The following is a 15491-nucleotide window of genomic DNA, read 5'->3' on the forward strand; positions in this document are numbered from 1 at the left end:
GAGAGAAGTGACATGAATCATGTAGTTGCTTAGATATTAAATATTTTAAAGTTCATCCACTCTAATAAACTATGCATATTCAGTCACCTATTTCCCACATTTCTTGTACACAGGGAAGGTTATTTACTCATGCATGAGTTGACAGCATAAGCCAGGGGTTCTCCCCTGTTCTCCTTGAGGAAATTCTGCCTTCCATGGCTTTTCATGTTTACTGGTCTGCCTCAAAATAGTGCCAGTAGCTCACTCCTTGTAATTATTATTTATTACTACTACCACTGGAAGCATTACAATCTGCATTTACAATCTGGCCTTCTAAATTAAGGGAATTCACTTTTTAAAAAAAATTTGTCGTTGTAGATGGACAGAATACCTTTATTTTTTTATGAGGTGCTGCGGATGGAACCCAGTACCTCACACATCCTAGGCAAGCCCTCTGCCACTGAGCTACAGCCTCAGCCCAATAATTCACTTAAAAAAAAAACTCACATGTAATGCTTGTATTGTACATACTTACACATTATAATGTGATGATTCAATGCAACTATACATTATGTACGGAGCAAATCAGAGAAAGAACTGGACTTGGAGATTCAGCAGCAACATGATTAGCTCAAGAGTTACTGACTACCCCAGTGTTTCTTTTTCTCATGGCTTTTCTTCTACCTTTACTTTGGTCTTACTACTGATGGCTGCCCTTTCACTCTTGCTCTTTTCTCTTCCAGAACTGTCATTTACATGACTAGTTTATCAAAGCCCCTCTACTTTAACCCTTCCACATGTATCTTTCTGTACATCTTTACAGCAGAAGACTCTGTTTTTCATTTTTCTTGGGTGCTTAACATAAAAATCTTGAATTGCTAACAAAATGAATCTGATTAGATTAGCCATTTATGAAAATCCACATGTGAGAGGTGACAGGCAGCTCAGTGATTGGGATACCTTTATATGAGGTATCCATCTTTGTTCCAATAAGATGTGATTGATGCACTAGGGCATTATAGCACCAACTGGTACTGATATTCCTTAGCAAGTATTTTGATTAGATAACTTACTTAGAAGATGGTTTCAGAGTGACAGGCACTTTTATATTTCTAGTGTACTTATTACTGGGTGGTATGATTTTTACTAGATTAGTCTATATTTTATACTAAATTATAAATCTTATACTAAATTTTATACTAAATTATAAATTATAGCAATAACAGGTTGTAATAAAGTCATAGTTGCAATATATAAGCACAAAGAGATACAACTAAAAATGACACACCTATGAAATTTCTTTAGTTTTTCAATGCAAACATGCAACAAATATCCTTATTCAATTCACTAAACAAATATGTATAGTAATTAACCATCCTTAGCTTTTGGATATCCTCTTGTTTTCAAAGATGAATTAACCTTTCAGTACTTTTCTATAACCGTGTATCATCAAACAAAATCTGTTTCAAACAACACTGCAACTAGTTTCAGTCTTTGCTAGATCAGTTTTACAGGTTTTTTATTACCCTGCACAGCATCAATGTCAATTATCAATCTATAGTTAAAGGTATCTTATAATAGATAAGAGTTCTCAATTTGGGATTAAGGTAATCCTAGTTTTAATTACTATTATCACAAACTTGGGCAGGTTTTGAAAATTGTCTCAGGGTCAGTTTTTTTCATCTATAACAATGCTAAAAATATTTACACTACATCAATTTACAAAGATTAAACAAAAAATACTAAATATAAAAAAATGCCTCAGTGCAGTTCTTATTTTTGACTAAATATCAATAACTTAAATATTCTGGGGCACAAATTTACATGGTTCTTCCTGTGAAGGCAGGAACTAAATTTCTAAGAGCTCCTGAGTGTGTCATGTTCTACTGCTTAGATTGTGCACCACAGAAAAACTCCAAAGCCTTCCTGTATTTGTTTTTAATTAAGAATAATGACAATAATTCCTGCATACAAAGTTCTAACAGTGATTTATTTTTTAAATTAAACAGACTTGAAAATCAAGTTTACCACTACCAATAGTGATTGAAGTGCAGAGAAAGTAAAAAGAATTTAGTGCACTCAAAGAAAAAAAAGGTCAGCAAATATTAAGTGAAGTCAAATTCATGAAACGTTTAAGCAAATATTTTAACCAATACATAATGATTGTAAGTGTCAAAAATACAATATTTTTTTCTCAATTCAGCTTCTAAGAAGTTTAGAAGTTACTAAAGAATAAGTAAAAATGTCCAACATTTTCATGAAAATGTTCAACATCTTTAGACATCAGGGAAATGCAAATCAAAACTACACTGAGATTTCACCTCACTCCCATCAGAATGGCAATCATCAAGAATGCAAATAATAATAAATGCTGACAAGGAAGCAGGGGAAAAGGAATTTTTACACACCCTTGGTGAAAATGTAAATTAGTACAACCACATGGAAATCAGTATGAAGGTTTTTCAAAATACTAAAAATAATTCTACTCTATGATCCAATTATCCCAAATCCTTGGTAAATACCAAAATAATTAAAGTTGGCATACTAAAGACTAATGTTAAGATACATGCCTACCCATGTTCATCATAGCACAACAAATAGCCAAGTTATAGGATCAGCCTAGGTGTCTATCAGCAGATGAATGGACAAATAAAATATAATTTTATACACACACACACGGGAGTTAGATTCAGCAATAAAGAATGAGATTTGGGCTGGCGATGTGGCTCAAGTAGTAATGCACTCACCTGGCATGCATGGGGCGCTGGGTTTGATCCTCAGCACCACATAAAAATAAAGATGTTGTGTCCACCGAAAACTGAAAAATAAATATTAAAAAATTCTCTTCTTTTTTTTAAAAAAAGATTGAGATTATGCCATTTGCAGGAAAATGGATGCAACTGTAGACCATCATGTGAACCAAAGTGAGCCAGACTCGAAAGACAAGTGTCTTATGTTTCCTCTCATACCTAAGCTAGTGGTGGTAATATAGGGAGGACATCATTAAAGTAGAAGGGAAACCAATGGGTAGATGAAGGGAAGCAGTGGGAAGGAGGGGAGAGCAAAGGAGAGGTACTGGGAAACGAAGTTCATCAAATTATGATATACACATATATCAGTGTGCCTTAATGACCCCCCTAGTCTATGTAATGAATATGAATCAATACAAAAAAAGAAAAAAAATAGAAGTTACTTTTCCATTTTAATAGGTAAAAATCTGAATGAACTGAAAGTTCAACTCTTCTTAAAACAGAGAAGTACAATCACAAGTCAATCCACTCCTCCCCAAATTAGAGAGACAATGGGTACAGAGAATCACAACCCAGAGAAGCAGAAACCTACCTATAGAAACTCTGTAGGAACCATTCTAGTTAAACCTAAACTTAAATTGACAAATTTCTTGGAGTGTAGCATAAACAATTCTGATAGTTAAAACTCCAGGAGGATGTCCTTGCATATAGTGAGGAATATCAGGAAATCCGGAAAGCTCAGAAAACACCGAGAAGGATAGATGTCAGAAAACAAAACAAAAACCCTTACACCTAGGCACATAATAATGGAACTTCAAAAAAACAAAGATAAAAAAATATCTTGGAAAAATCCAGTGAATTGAATACCTTACTTATAAAGCAGCAAAAATAAAATTACATCTGACTGTCCAGAAATCATTCAAGAATAGTATACAGTAAAATATGTAATGTTCAGCAATAAAACAAAGATTTGAAAACTAATAAATCTGAAAATATGTACCCTACAAAATGTCCCTCAAAAATAAAAAAGATTTTCTGACAAAAATTGAAAGGATTTGTTACTAGACACACTTTACAAAAAATGTTGAAGAAGTTCTTCAGAAAGAAGGAAAACAAAGACACTCAGAAATCTGGAGCTACTTAAAGAAAGGAAGAGCAGAGGAAAATGTAACCTTAAAAACTTCCCTGTCTTTCATTGCCCAGTTTCCCTTTTCTCTTGCCCACGGGAGCCACAGGAGGTCTCCAGGCAATTCTGAGCTTACCAATGCTGATATGTGTCTCAAATAGGGACAAGCCCTCGAAAGGAGCAATCCCAAGAAGCAGAGGTGGGTTTCAGATCATGTTCCTTCAATCAGAATAAATAGAAGAGAATGCTCGGATACTCAACTTGACCCTCATCAAAAGGCTCAGCAGTCATCCAGCAAAGATTGTTAATTTACAGGTTGCTCTTTCAAAATATATGAAAGTCATCAAACAACAACAACAACAACAAAATGTAAGAATTGCATGTAGTTCCTTAGTCCCTTCCCAGTGGGAATCCCAGGTTTATTCTTTTACTATAGAGTTGCTTTCAAGTAATACTTTAAACTGAATAAACTGTCCTCCAGACTTATCTCTTGGGTAATTCCAATTCAACAACTTTTATGGGGCTTTTATCATACTAGCAACTCATAACTAAAGTTAATGAGTCTGTATTTATACTCAGTATTTGCTTTGGCAATCCTTGGGTGTGAGGTTAAATTCGCCATATATCATCAAAATATGTTATACATAATGAGCTGAATGCACTTCTCAGATAAAGACCATGACTACCTTTAAGGCAGTAACTTTATAATGATCACAACCCCACCCAACCACCACCTCTAGTACTCAGCACAATGGTTTTCCTATGATCTATGTGCCATGAGTGACTATATTAATGAGCTAATATTCACATTTTATATATGTTTAGATAAAATGAAAATATAAAAGTACTTATTTAATAAAAAGCTGCAAAAAGTAATATTTTGTGGCTCTAGAGGAAAAAAATATGCAATACATTATGAAATTGTGATTCAGTAAAAAGAATGTAAAAAGTCTATATAGAAATCTTCATTTCAAAATATTTAGGGTCCTTGCAATAACAATAGTAGTAGTAATAGTAGTAGTAATAATGTTAATGTTTATTATGAACAATATACTTTTAAAGTTCTTTACATATATTAAATTAGCTGATCATCACAATAATCTAATAAAATGAATACTATTATCACACCTTGCCCTTTGTATGGATGGAGATTATTAGAAATTATATAGCTTTGAGATGTTAAACACTGAAATTTATTCATGAAACCTAGTGCATTTTTTTTCAAATATGAAACAACATAATTAAAATTAACATGATGAACATTTAGAACATTACCACATAAGCTGTGAAGTTTCTTGGTGGAAAACCATTTAGATATATCAGTTTTGAAAATAGTAAAAGTTCACTTTGACAATATAAATTATCACTAAAGTTCATATTTTCAGAATTCAAACATATGGTAGTTTGAAAACATTTCAATGATTTATCAATGAATCAAGATGTAATACTGAAGTCTTATACCATAATAAATTAATTCTTATTATATGAAATGTAGAAACTATAATATCGAAATAAAATTATTACTAGATACTACATTCTCTAATATATATTCAGTGTTTGAAATTTCATAAACAATGATATTAGGAAATGATGCTCTTATTTGTGAAAAAAATGTATGCTTTTACACAGGTTAATTATAATGTACACTTTTTAATTATAGAAGTCCTTAGTTACTAGGTTCACTTGTAGCAAATATGTAGACATAAATACCATGTGTTCCTATTTTCCTGAGATGATTAATTTTATGTCAGCTTGACTAGAGTCAGAGATACCTAGACATCTGGTAAAACATTTCTTGATGTGTCCCTGATGATTTTTCTTGAAGAGGTTAGCATTTGAATCAACAGAACAAGCAAAGAAGGTACTTCCTCACAAATATGGAACCCACTGAACAAAAAAGGCAGAGGAAATTATAATTTCTTCCTATCTCTTGAGCTAGGACATCCATCTTCTCTTCTCCTGCCCTCACACACAGGAACTTATTGTTCTTGGGCCTTTGGACTTGATTTCATCAGTACACCCCTTTTCTTAAGCTTTATACCCAGTCCTTGAACTTGGAGAGAAACCCTTGTATTCTCTGGTTCTTGAGCCTTTGGACTAAGACTGAGTTACATGACTGGCTTTGTTGTTTTCCAACTTGCAGACAACACATTTGGGGATATAGCCATCATAATCACATAAACCAGGTCCTATAGCAAGCCTCAATCCTGCTTGGGTCAGTGAAGTCTCTCCACATCCTCTACCCCCAAAGACATCTCCTTTTTGTTCTGTTCCTCTGGAGAACTCTAATGCACTAAGAATTTCAGGTTAAATCCTCTAATATCAACTAACTATGTCTAACAGATAAGATCATATAATTTGCATGATCCTTCATTATCCAAGCTCTAAATATTATCAAAGACACAAACACAAAAAATACATATAATGAATTTAAAACCAACATTTGACATATGAAAAAACAGATTTTTATCCATCTCTAATTTTCATCATTAAAATAAAATGCAAACTAACATCCAAAATACTTTTTTATCCTAACATTAAAATTTTCTTAAGTTTTTGTTAAAGTTGAAATCATCTAATATTGAAATGTAAATTTGATTTTAAATGTTGAACAATTATATCTAATACCAGGACAACTACATAACAAAGATATGATCTACCACTGAACATTAAAGACTAACTTTTAAAAGATAACTACCTCTTAGTAATCAAAAGAGTGAAAATAAATCAGAGACAAGAAAATATTTATTTTCTTGCTTAAAATATCACTATGAACATAAAAACAAATTATTATTTCAGATGAATTCATGGAGTATTTAAAAATCAATTTATTTCTATCAAAAATAGTAATATGTAATTACAGATTAAATAAATATCTTAGGGAAATCTTATTAAGAAATTTATATATATTATAATTATCAAGCTGCATTTAGGTATAATTACTCTTACTAAACAGTATGTAGCTATTAAAGAGCCAGCTGTCTTTTGAATTATAGAACCAAACTAAAAATATATAATTATTAAGTTTCAAGTAATATAAATTTAATTATTAAAGCTCAAAGGAAACAAGTTTGGATTTTTAATCATGAAATTCCTTTTTGTATTGTGAGAAGCCTTCTAATCTTCTGGTTCATAGTAGTTACTTCTCATTAGTTAGAATTAATATTAGGCCAAGATGCTCCAATATGACAGACCCACAGCTGTGTGATAATAAATGGGATCTAAGCTGTAATGGATAGTAGGGGGTTTCAGTTACGACATTTAACTATGGGTCCTATTATAATAATTGTATTTTCCCTTTGTTTATAAAATTATTTAGTGGCTAAAAGTAAACTGAGAAAGTAAAAACTTCAAAAGGAAAGAAGTCCATATGAGATGAGAGTTAACATTTCAATCAGAGTTTGGGAATCGATGGTCATTAAGCCTTAACACAGTGTTCTGTCCAATGTTTAGAATAATTCAAAAATTTTAAGAACTTTATTCTAGGAATTTATTCCATTCCTTATCTGTCAGTGTAATACAATAAGATGATAAGATTATGGTCTTGCAAAGTAGCTAACAGAATACTACGGAAATCAATGGAAAAATGTGCACAAATTTAAATTTTTGAGCAGCATTAAAAAAGTGTTTTCACACACATAAAATACAGGCACATATTTTGACTTTTATATTTTATTATGTTAAAATCAAGCTTCAAATATCATGATTTAATTTGATGAAGGTCATGTCATTTATATTTAAAGCATCTTTCCAATTTTCCAAAGCCTATTTCATTTCCAAGGGTCTGCATTATTCTCTTAAGCAAAAGAAAACTTCAATAATTTTTAAGTAAATTGAGAAAGGTTTTATTCTCACATTTACTTATTAGAATTGAAATACACACTATTAGATCAACTAAGACACTTAAATTCTGTCTTTTGCACTGTGGCTTAGCCTGTGATGACAGCTGTACTTCCCAATGCAACCCCCTACTACAAGGAGACAAATGAGTCTCAACAGTCCTGAAGCTTAACACACATTAAGAATTGTATGAGAACTAATATATAAGAATTGATAATAATACACATTAAGAATGTATGTTTAACAATCCCATGTTTTTTCTGTAGCCATTCCTTTACCTAGACAGTACCTTCTATTTTCTCTTCCAGACCATATGTGAGTCCTTCACAGTTTATTAAAAAAAAAAAAAAAGCTGATACAACACTTCTCATACCCAATTTTCTCTCACCAGAATTAATCCTTCCCTTAATATTCTTTCACAAAACATTATACAAAACTATGTGAAGACACTTTCTTTGGCCTTCTGATTGTGCAGTATAATTTCTATAATGTAAGACTGCCTGAGGCTAGAAAAATCTGTTATTTAAGCACACTTAACAGGATGCATGGCACATAGAGCATAAAAAATAAGTTTGTTAAATTGAATTCTGGAAAATGGTTAAAAGAAAATAAACTATAAATTATACGTTGATACAAGCAAATGTTTCAGAAAATTAACATATTCTGTTTCCACTTTTGTAAGATATGAAGTCATTCACTCAAGACTATTCATCCCTTTTCCATGTTCACAAAATAGGGAAGCTCACCCCTACTCCAATGATCATAGCAATTCTATTCACAGGCACACTGTGAATGCCTACTCCTATAACTATCAGCATAGCACTCCTGGTCATCTGGCTTCTTTAACTTAAAAAGGGAGGAAAAAAATAAAGAATTATGGAATTACTGATTAAATTTCTTTTATTTTATATAGTACATTTTAGTATTTCATCTCAGTTCTGTTTCTTATATAGAAAGAAAGCTTTCAATTTAAAAGTTATTCCAAAGAAATACATAATTCACAGGAATAGTAGAATATGTTGGATAGAAATAATAGAAATACAAGATTTACTATCTACTAATAGAAATATTAGATATACTTTTTATCACAAATTACTATATTATCTAATCATCTTTTCCACACATGACATATTCATTAAACTACCTAAATTAGTGCCTGAAAAAGATAATAGTTAAAATTTTTCGTTCAAATTAGTCTGACTCAGTAAAACTAAGAACTCAAGAGTCTTATAAATCCAAATAAATATAATTTCAATTTTAATAAGTGGCTATAAATTATTGTTTAAATTTTATATAGTAATAAATGGTTCCCACAGATCTTATAAGTAATTTAAGCTACATTGATGTCTAGATTATTTTCATTCTTGGCATTTTCAATAGTCTTTTTTCAAAGTTCTTCCTTCTTACTTATTAGTTCTTTTTTTTTTTTTTTTTTTTTTTTTTTGAGTTATCTGTGCCTGGGTCCATCTTTTTGGACCAGCAGTTTTATTTTTTTATTATTATTAGTTGTTCAAAACATTACATAGCTCTTGACATATCATATTTCATATATTTGATTCATTTTAGCCTATAAACAGCATTAAGTTTGATACTTACCAGTAATCTATCCTCCTTATTAGAAGATAATTTAAATTGTACATTTTCTTTAACACTTTTTTCTATCCATTTTACTGTTTCCCTTGAATTGCCGTGATCTTACCTTAAAATTTATATAGTTTCATCCACATATATTGTGAAATATATCCAGGTGCTTTTATATTCAAATAGTCCTACTTCTCTCAATTAGTAAATATAGGTTATTATTTGGGAGATAACCTAAAAGTATTATAGCCCATACTAATGATAATATTTCAATGTGATTTAGTTATTTACTTTTTAAAGTTTGAATCCACATGTTATTTTTCCCTCCACAGTCTAAATATGTTGGTCATGGACCTTTATCTTTACCTGTTAGAATCTTAGAAGAAATAAAAAGCAACTAGCTGTGAAATGACCATCCATAAGCGTCAAGATTAGGATATATTTGGCTTAGGACTTTTGCTGAACTATCTCCTAGCTTTGTGACCTTGTGAATGTTATTTAATGCACCTGAGTCCTCAATTTCCACATGTACCAATGAGGATGAATTATATTTGATGTACAGGACTGATCTGAGTAAAGTGTTTTGAGGTGAAGTCTAGCATGTGGCAAATGTCCAATAAAACATAACCATCAAATACTTTCCTACTTCATTCTATTTATCTTTTCTATCTATTCATTTTCTATTTTCCTCTTCTCGTCCCCCTATTCTTTCTCTCTTTCCTCTTGGTAATAGTTAAGTAGTGTCCCAACTGTAAATATTGTGTGTGTGTGTGTGTGTGTGTATAAGTGTATCAAAGAATAGAAATATGAATCAATTAGTTAAAGACTGCACATTTGTAAAAAGTCTTTCATGAAGTTTTCATGGCACTCTCTTAGCAGTCACCAGAAAGACACAAGTTTAGAGTCAGAAATATCTTAGTTTTATATTCCACCATTCACCATTTGGCTGTGAGTATTACAAAATTTGTTAGTGTTTTCTATTCCTCACTCTTTTTTAGGACTAGGATTCTCTGACAAGAAAATAAATATAGGACACACTTCAAAAGGCCATTGTGAAAACAAAATACGCTGAGGGCAGTGTCTGGAAAATAGAAAACCATGAGCTAAGTGGCTCCTTTCCTGACAATCCTGCCCTCTCTCTTCCATAACTCCCCAATCTACTTCATAATATCCAGAGAAAATTCATCACAAGACTGACAGCAGCAACTTCATTTATGATTCTCTAAGTCTCTGCATTACCAGTTTCCTCAAAAATGAGGCCTGATCAAGCCGTACATAGTCACTAGAACAAATTCATATCTTCTGTTCCTCATGTGATACCTGGCTTTGACTACATGAGGCCAAGAATAATGTCTCTAACAGCTTTTTCTCATTTGTTTCAGAAAATGGAAAAGAGGGCTTTAAACTACTTAATGTTTGGAAGTGTTTATAAGTTGTTTTGTATACTGTAGAAATTACATCTATGTATTTATTTATACATTGTGAATATCTATATGATAGATGTATATATCTTATGATTATATTTATATAAGCATACACACACCTTGGAATGATATTCTAAAAGAAATGTTCATTCATTTTTTTCATTACTTAATGATAAACATGGTCCATTTAATACTTAATTAACTGATGTTATTAACTCAAAGTTTATTTAACCCAAAACTGAAGTTTATTAATTTTCATGGAAGAGTATGATGATAAAAGCATAATTTTACTTTTACAGACATATTTCTCAGAAATGGATTGATGAGCATTTTATTGAAATAAAATGAAAATTGAAAAAATACAGAACATAAAATAAATCTATAAGAAAATAGGATGATAAAGTGTTAATGCTAAGCTTTATGAGTTGAAAATATATATTTTAATGAAATAAAATGTCAGATTTAAACAGCAATATGTAAACATCCCCCCCAGAAATATGTTTTAATCAACTTTTCCTTTCAAATTTAAATTTCAGATTTAGTGGTAGAAGCAATGTAAAACTTATGAACAAAGAATATGATGAATGCAAAAATACAGTTTCTGTGAAAAAAGATTAACTCAAGCATAGCTAAAACATTTGTTCCTATTATTGAATATTTTAATTAAATAGAAAAATATCAAGTAAAAACTTCACAAACCACTCTCTTATATTAGCCTAATATCAACAAAAGATGTAGAAATTCATTGCAATTTGAAAACGCAAAACAGGCCAAAACGAAAAGTCAATTACAACCATAGCTAAAATGTCAGTACATGAAAAACTGTATTTTGTAAATCAAACATCCCAATAAACCTTCAAAATCAACTATTTCCAGCTAAGAACACAGTACATCATCTTGTCAAGTTCAAACATATACTACATTAGTAGACATATTTTTTATTCAAAACCAAATTGCTAGTATCACACAATCTACTTGTGATACTCTGGAGCTTGTTTATGCACAAACACAAGATTAACAAATGTAACATACAGAAAAGTGTCTGAAACTACACATGGAAATTCATTTCTGAAGAAAACATGGGAGAATTCTAGTGTTACAATGTATAAAACACAGCATTAAAGGATAAGATGTAATTTAGGAGCAAGGTTTCTAAATCATTGATTTAGAATCACCCCCTTCAATCAACAGTTTAATGATATTTTAATCTTTTCTATAGGATTTAAGTTATAAGCCAAAATTCATATTAAATAGAATCAAAAGTCTACTATTCCTTCAACTCTTACAAGAGACCTTAACAAGGATGAGAATTTTTAAAAGACATTTAAACTTACCCCATTTAATGGATATGTCTTCCATCCTAGTTCTCCCAGCACAGTTGTCGTATCTAGCAACACAACTGGAATTAAATAAATAAAACTTGGATGAATTTCTCAACTGCTGTAAAAATGTTAAATTATTTAAATCAATATCACCTACTCTTATTATTCATCACATTAGCTCGAATAATTTTATTACTTGTTTTTACATATTAAATATTAGCATATAATAATATCAATGATTTGATAAATGAAATAGTGATAATTTTAAAATAATATACATACATTTAGGTTTAACAATGCTGAAATAAGTAATTAAAAACAATTTAAAAGCCTTTTATAGCAGATATTGAATGATAAAACCACGTCTGTGTATCTCTACTTTTATAGTCTTTTTATACTTTTAAAAAATATATATTAACGCCAACAAACTTCTGTTTTTATGTTATTAAATATCCTTAAGTGTTATCAGCAAAGTATGAACTGCTATCTTTAAAGTAGACTATATCATTATAACTAGATATATAATAATTAATAATGGATGCAAAAACAAAAATTATGTGCCTTTTTTGTAACAAAAAATAACTCTATCTGGTTTAAAACAAGGCATACATGTAAACAAATAGTAAGCACATATTCTGTTAAAATTCTAAAATAGCACTCTTGCAATTAAGTTGAACTAAGGTTGAGAAAGCAGCTCAGGAGGGCTTCACAAAGGACATAAAGCTTGAGCTAGGCCAGACAAAGGTCTTCAATCACATGTAGTGAAAATGTTTTTTTATTTTAGAAAACCATCTATAAAGTAACTGAGACATGACTAAAAAGAATTGTTCAATTTCTGGAGACTAAGAATGGAAATTATTTTGAAGTAGGAGATTGGAAACAATGCTGGAAAGGGATGGAGACTACCTGCTTAGATATTTTGGGATGTTTCTGGTATTTCCAGAAAGAAAGAATATATATATAGAGAGAAATATAGATATAATCAGACCTATATTTTCATCTATTAATTCCCAGGCCCCACAGAAGTATGTAGGCCATGGGTTACACTGAGAAACAATGCTTCCATATCTCATTGTTAATTTCAATTAATCTTGCAAAGAAGGGGGGTTTTATTGAGCTCAAAAAAAAATTACAATGCCAATGTGATTATGACCTTTGGCATCTACTCTTTAGTGTCTTTGTAAGGATTCCATAGTTTCACTTGAGTAGCATTATATGGTACATTTTACTAATAAACCTTAGAATATGAAACTATCATTAAATTTCTGTGATAAAATTTACTCATTGCAGAATACCGGTACTAAACATTTTTTTTTTTTTTTGTGAAACTAACTTATAATTTTTTAATTTTTATTGTAGAATTTTCCAAACATATTTCAAAAGAGATAATTGCTTAATGATCTTTCATATAATATTCACCTGACTTTATTAATTACCAACTGTACAGTCAATCTTGTTTTATCTATGTGTGTTTACCTTCTCTTCCACTGAAAGATTTCTCTGAAACAAATTCTAGTAATTATATCATTGCATCTGTAAAAGTTTCAGATTTTCTAAAATACTTTTATATTAACTATATCTTAATTAATAGACAATAATTCCTTAATGTCAAATATCAAGTCAATGTTTAATACTCTTTGTTGTCTCAAATCAACAGGAAATCAAACTCCAAATAAATGCTATATATTACAATGAGCTGGCATTCCTCAATTAAATCTCCCATTATATTTTCCAGTTACTTAATGGTTTTACTTGCTATAAAATTCACCCTTTCTAAAATGCACATTTCTATGAATTGTGCAAACCCCCACATTCATTTAAACATGGCTACAATCAGGCTATAAAATATTTTTATTATTATATATATTATAAAATATTTCCCAAACTTCTTGTGATCCTTTCTTTATAGTGAATCTCTTCCCCATACTATCCTCTGGAAATTACGAGTCTGATTGCTGTCCCTATAATTTTGTCTTTTCTAGAATTTCAAATCATATAGCATGTTGCCTTTTGAGCCTGTTTCTTGCACTCTGCTTTTGAGATCCATATATGTGGCTTCATTTATTAATTCCTTTTTACTCTGGCAATGGTTCCAGTGTATATAATTCCCTTTTGATGAACATATGGACTGTTTCTGATTGGGAAAATTGTATATGAAGCGACTATGAATTTTCATGTATAAAGTTTTAAATGAACTATTTCATTAATACAAGGGAAGTAACTAGGAGATATATTACTGAGTTATACAGAGAATACTTATCAAAAAAAAAAAAACTGTCAAATTGGATTCAAAATGGCCACAAAATTTTACATACCCCATAGCAGAATGTATGGTTTTATACTTTCTTCACCTATCAGGCCCTGGTATTAGCTAGTTCCTTTTAAAGATGTTCTTTCAGAGGTGCTATAAAGTATCTTTGTTGTTTTATTATGTATGTCCCTTAATGAATAAATAATTATTTTTTCACTACTTTAAATCAAATTCCTAGGGGAAAAAAGATTGTTTTGTCCCACATTCCAGGTTTTCTTAATTGATCATGAAATACCACTGAACAACTCCCTCATTTCCTGCATTTTCTTTAAATAGGTAGATATATCTATATCTAGTGACTTGATCAGATTCACTTTTTTTTTTTTGGTCTGCCAAATTCACTGGTGGTTTTTCAGAGCCCACATCCCAGAAAATAGGGAAAATATCAACATGAAAATAAAACAAAACGATTTAGCAATCAACTTTCATAAGCTTCCACTGATGAAAAATAAATAATTTGAGCATACACAAGGGTAATGACCATAAGAGACTGAAACACTTCACATATGCTTAAATCCATGCATTCAAATTGACTATATACCTACTGTTAACTTTTGCTGGATGTTAGAAAAACATTTTTAAAACTGGTTAAGTAAACTGAAAAGAGTAAAATGTGTTATTATCCTTTTCTCCATGAACTACTTCTACATAACAAAAAAGTTAATGAAGGACATTTCTCTTATTGAAATATTCAAGTTAATAAATTAAGAAGGAATGACTGAATTAGGCTACACCATTTGCTAGTAATAATTAATAAATATATTTAGGTAATGGTTTTCCATGGCTGCTAACATCACAGAAAGAAATAAAAGGAGACATAAAGAGCTAGAGCTTTGAAAAAGTCTCTTTTTGTAGTTTAATTTACTCCATATTACCACACAATTCTAACAAACCTGGAAGTAACAGAATTAAAAGCACAGTAAGGATGAAACACACACACATGCATGCACACACACAACACAATGACATCTGTGAACGAATATGGATTCATTCAATGCAACAAAAATAATCTCACATATTAGACAAAAAGATAAACACAGCACTATAATAAACAGTAATAGCAATACGATTATCTTGTTACTGAATGAACGTTCTTTTTATTTTTGGTATGTACTCTGGTGGATAATCCAGATTGTCAACTTGATTGGATTAAGAGAT

The 15491-nt window shown here is 30.6% G+C and overlaps 1 protein-coding gene across 1 annotated transcript in view; it reads right to left on the reverse strand.

Moving 5' to 3' along the window:
• Epha6 (EPH receptor A6) overlaps positions 1 to 15491 on the reverse strand; it is an 800746-nt gene that overhangs the window by 731760 nt on the left and 53495 nt on the right. The window contains exon 2 of the mRNA XM_048803856.1: positions 12035 to 12099. Coding sequence (XP_048659813.1) covers positions 12035 to 12099 — 65 coding nt within the window. The remainder of the gene's footprint in view (positions 1 to 12034; positions 12100 to 15491) is intronic.

The sequence above is a fragment of the Marmota marmota genome, unplaced genomic scaffold (assembly GCF_001458135.2).
Source record: "Marmota marmota marmota unplaced genomic scaffold, marMar, whole genome shotgun sequence".
Taxonomy (NCBI): Eukaryota; Metazoa; Chordata; class Mammalia; order Rodentia; family Sciuridae; genus Marmota; species Marmota marmota.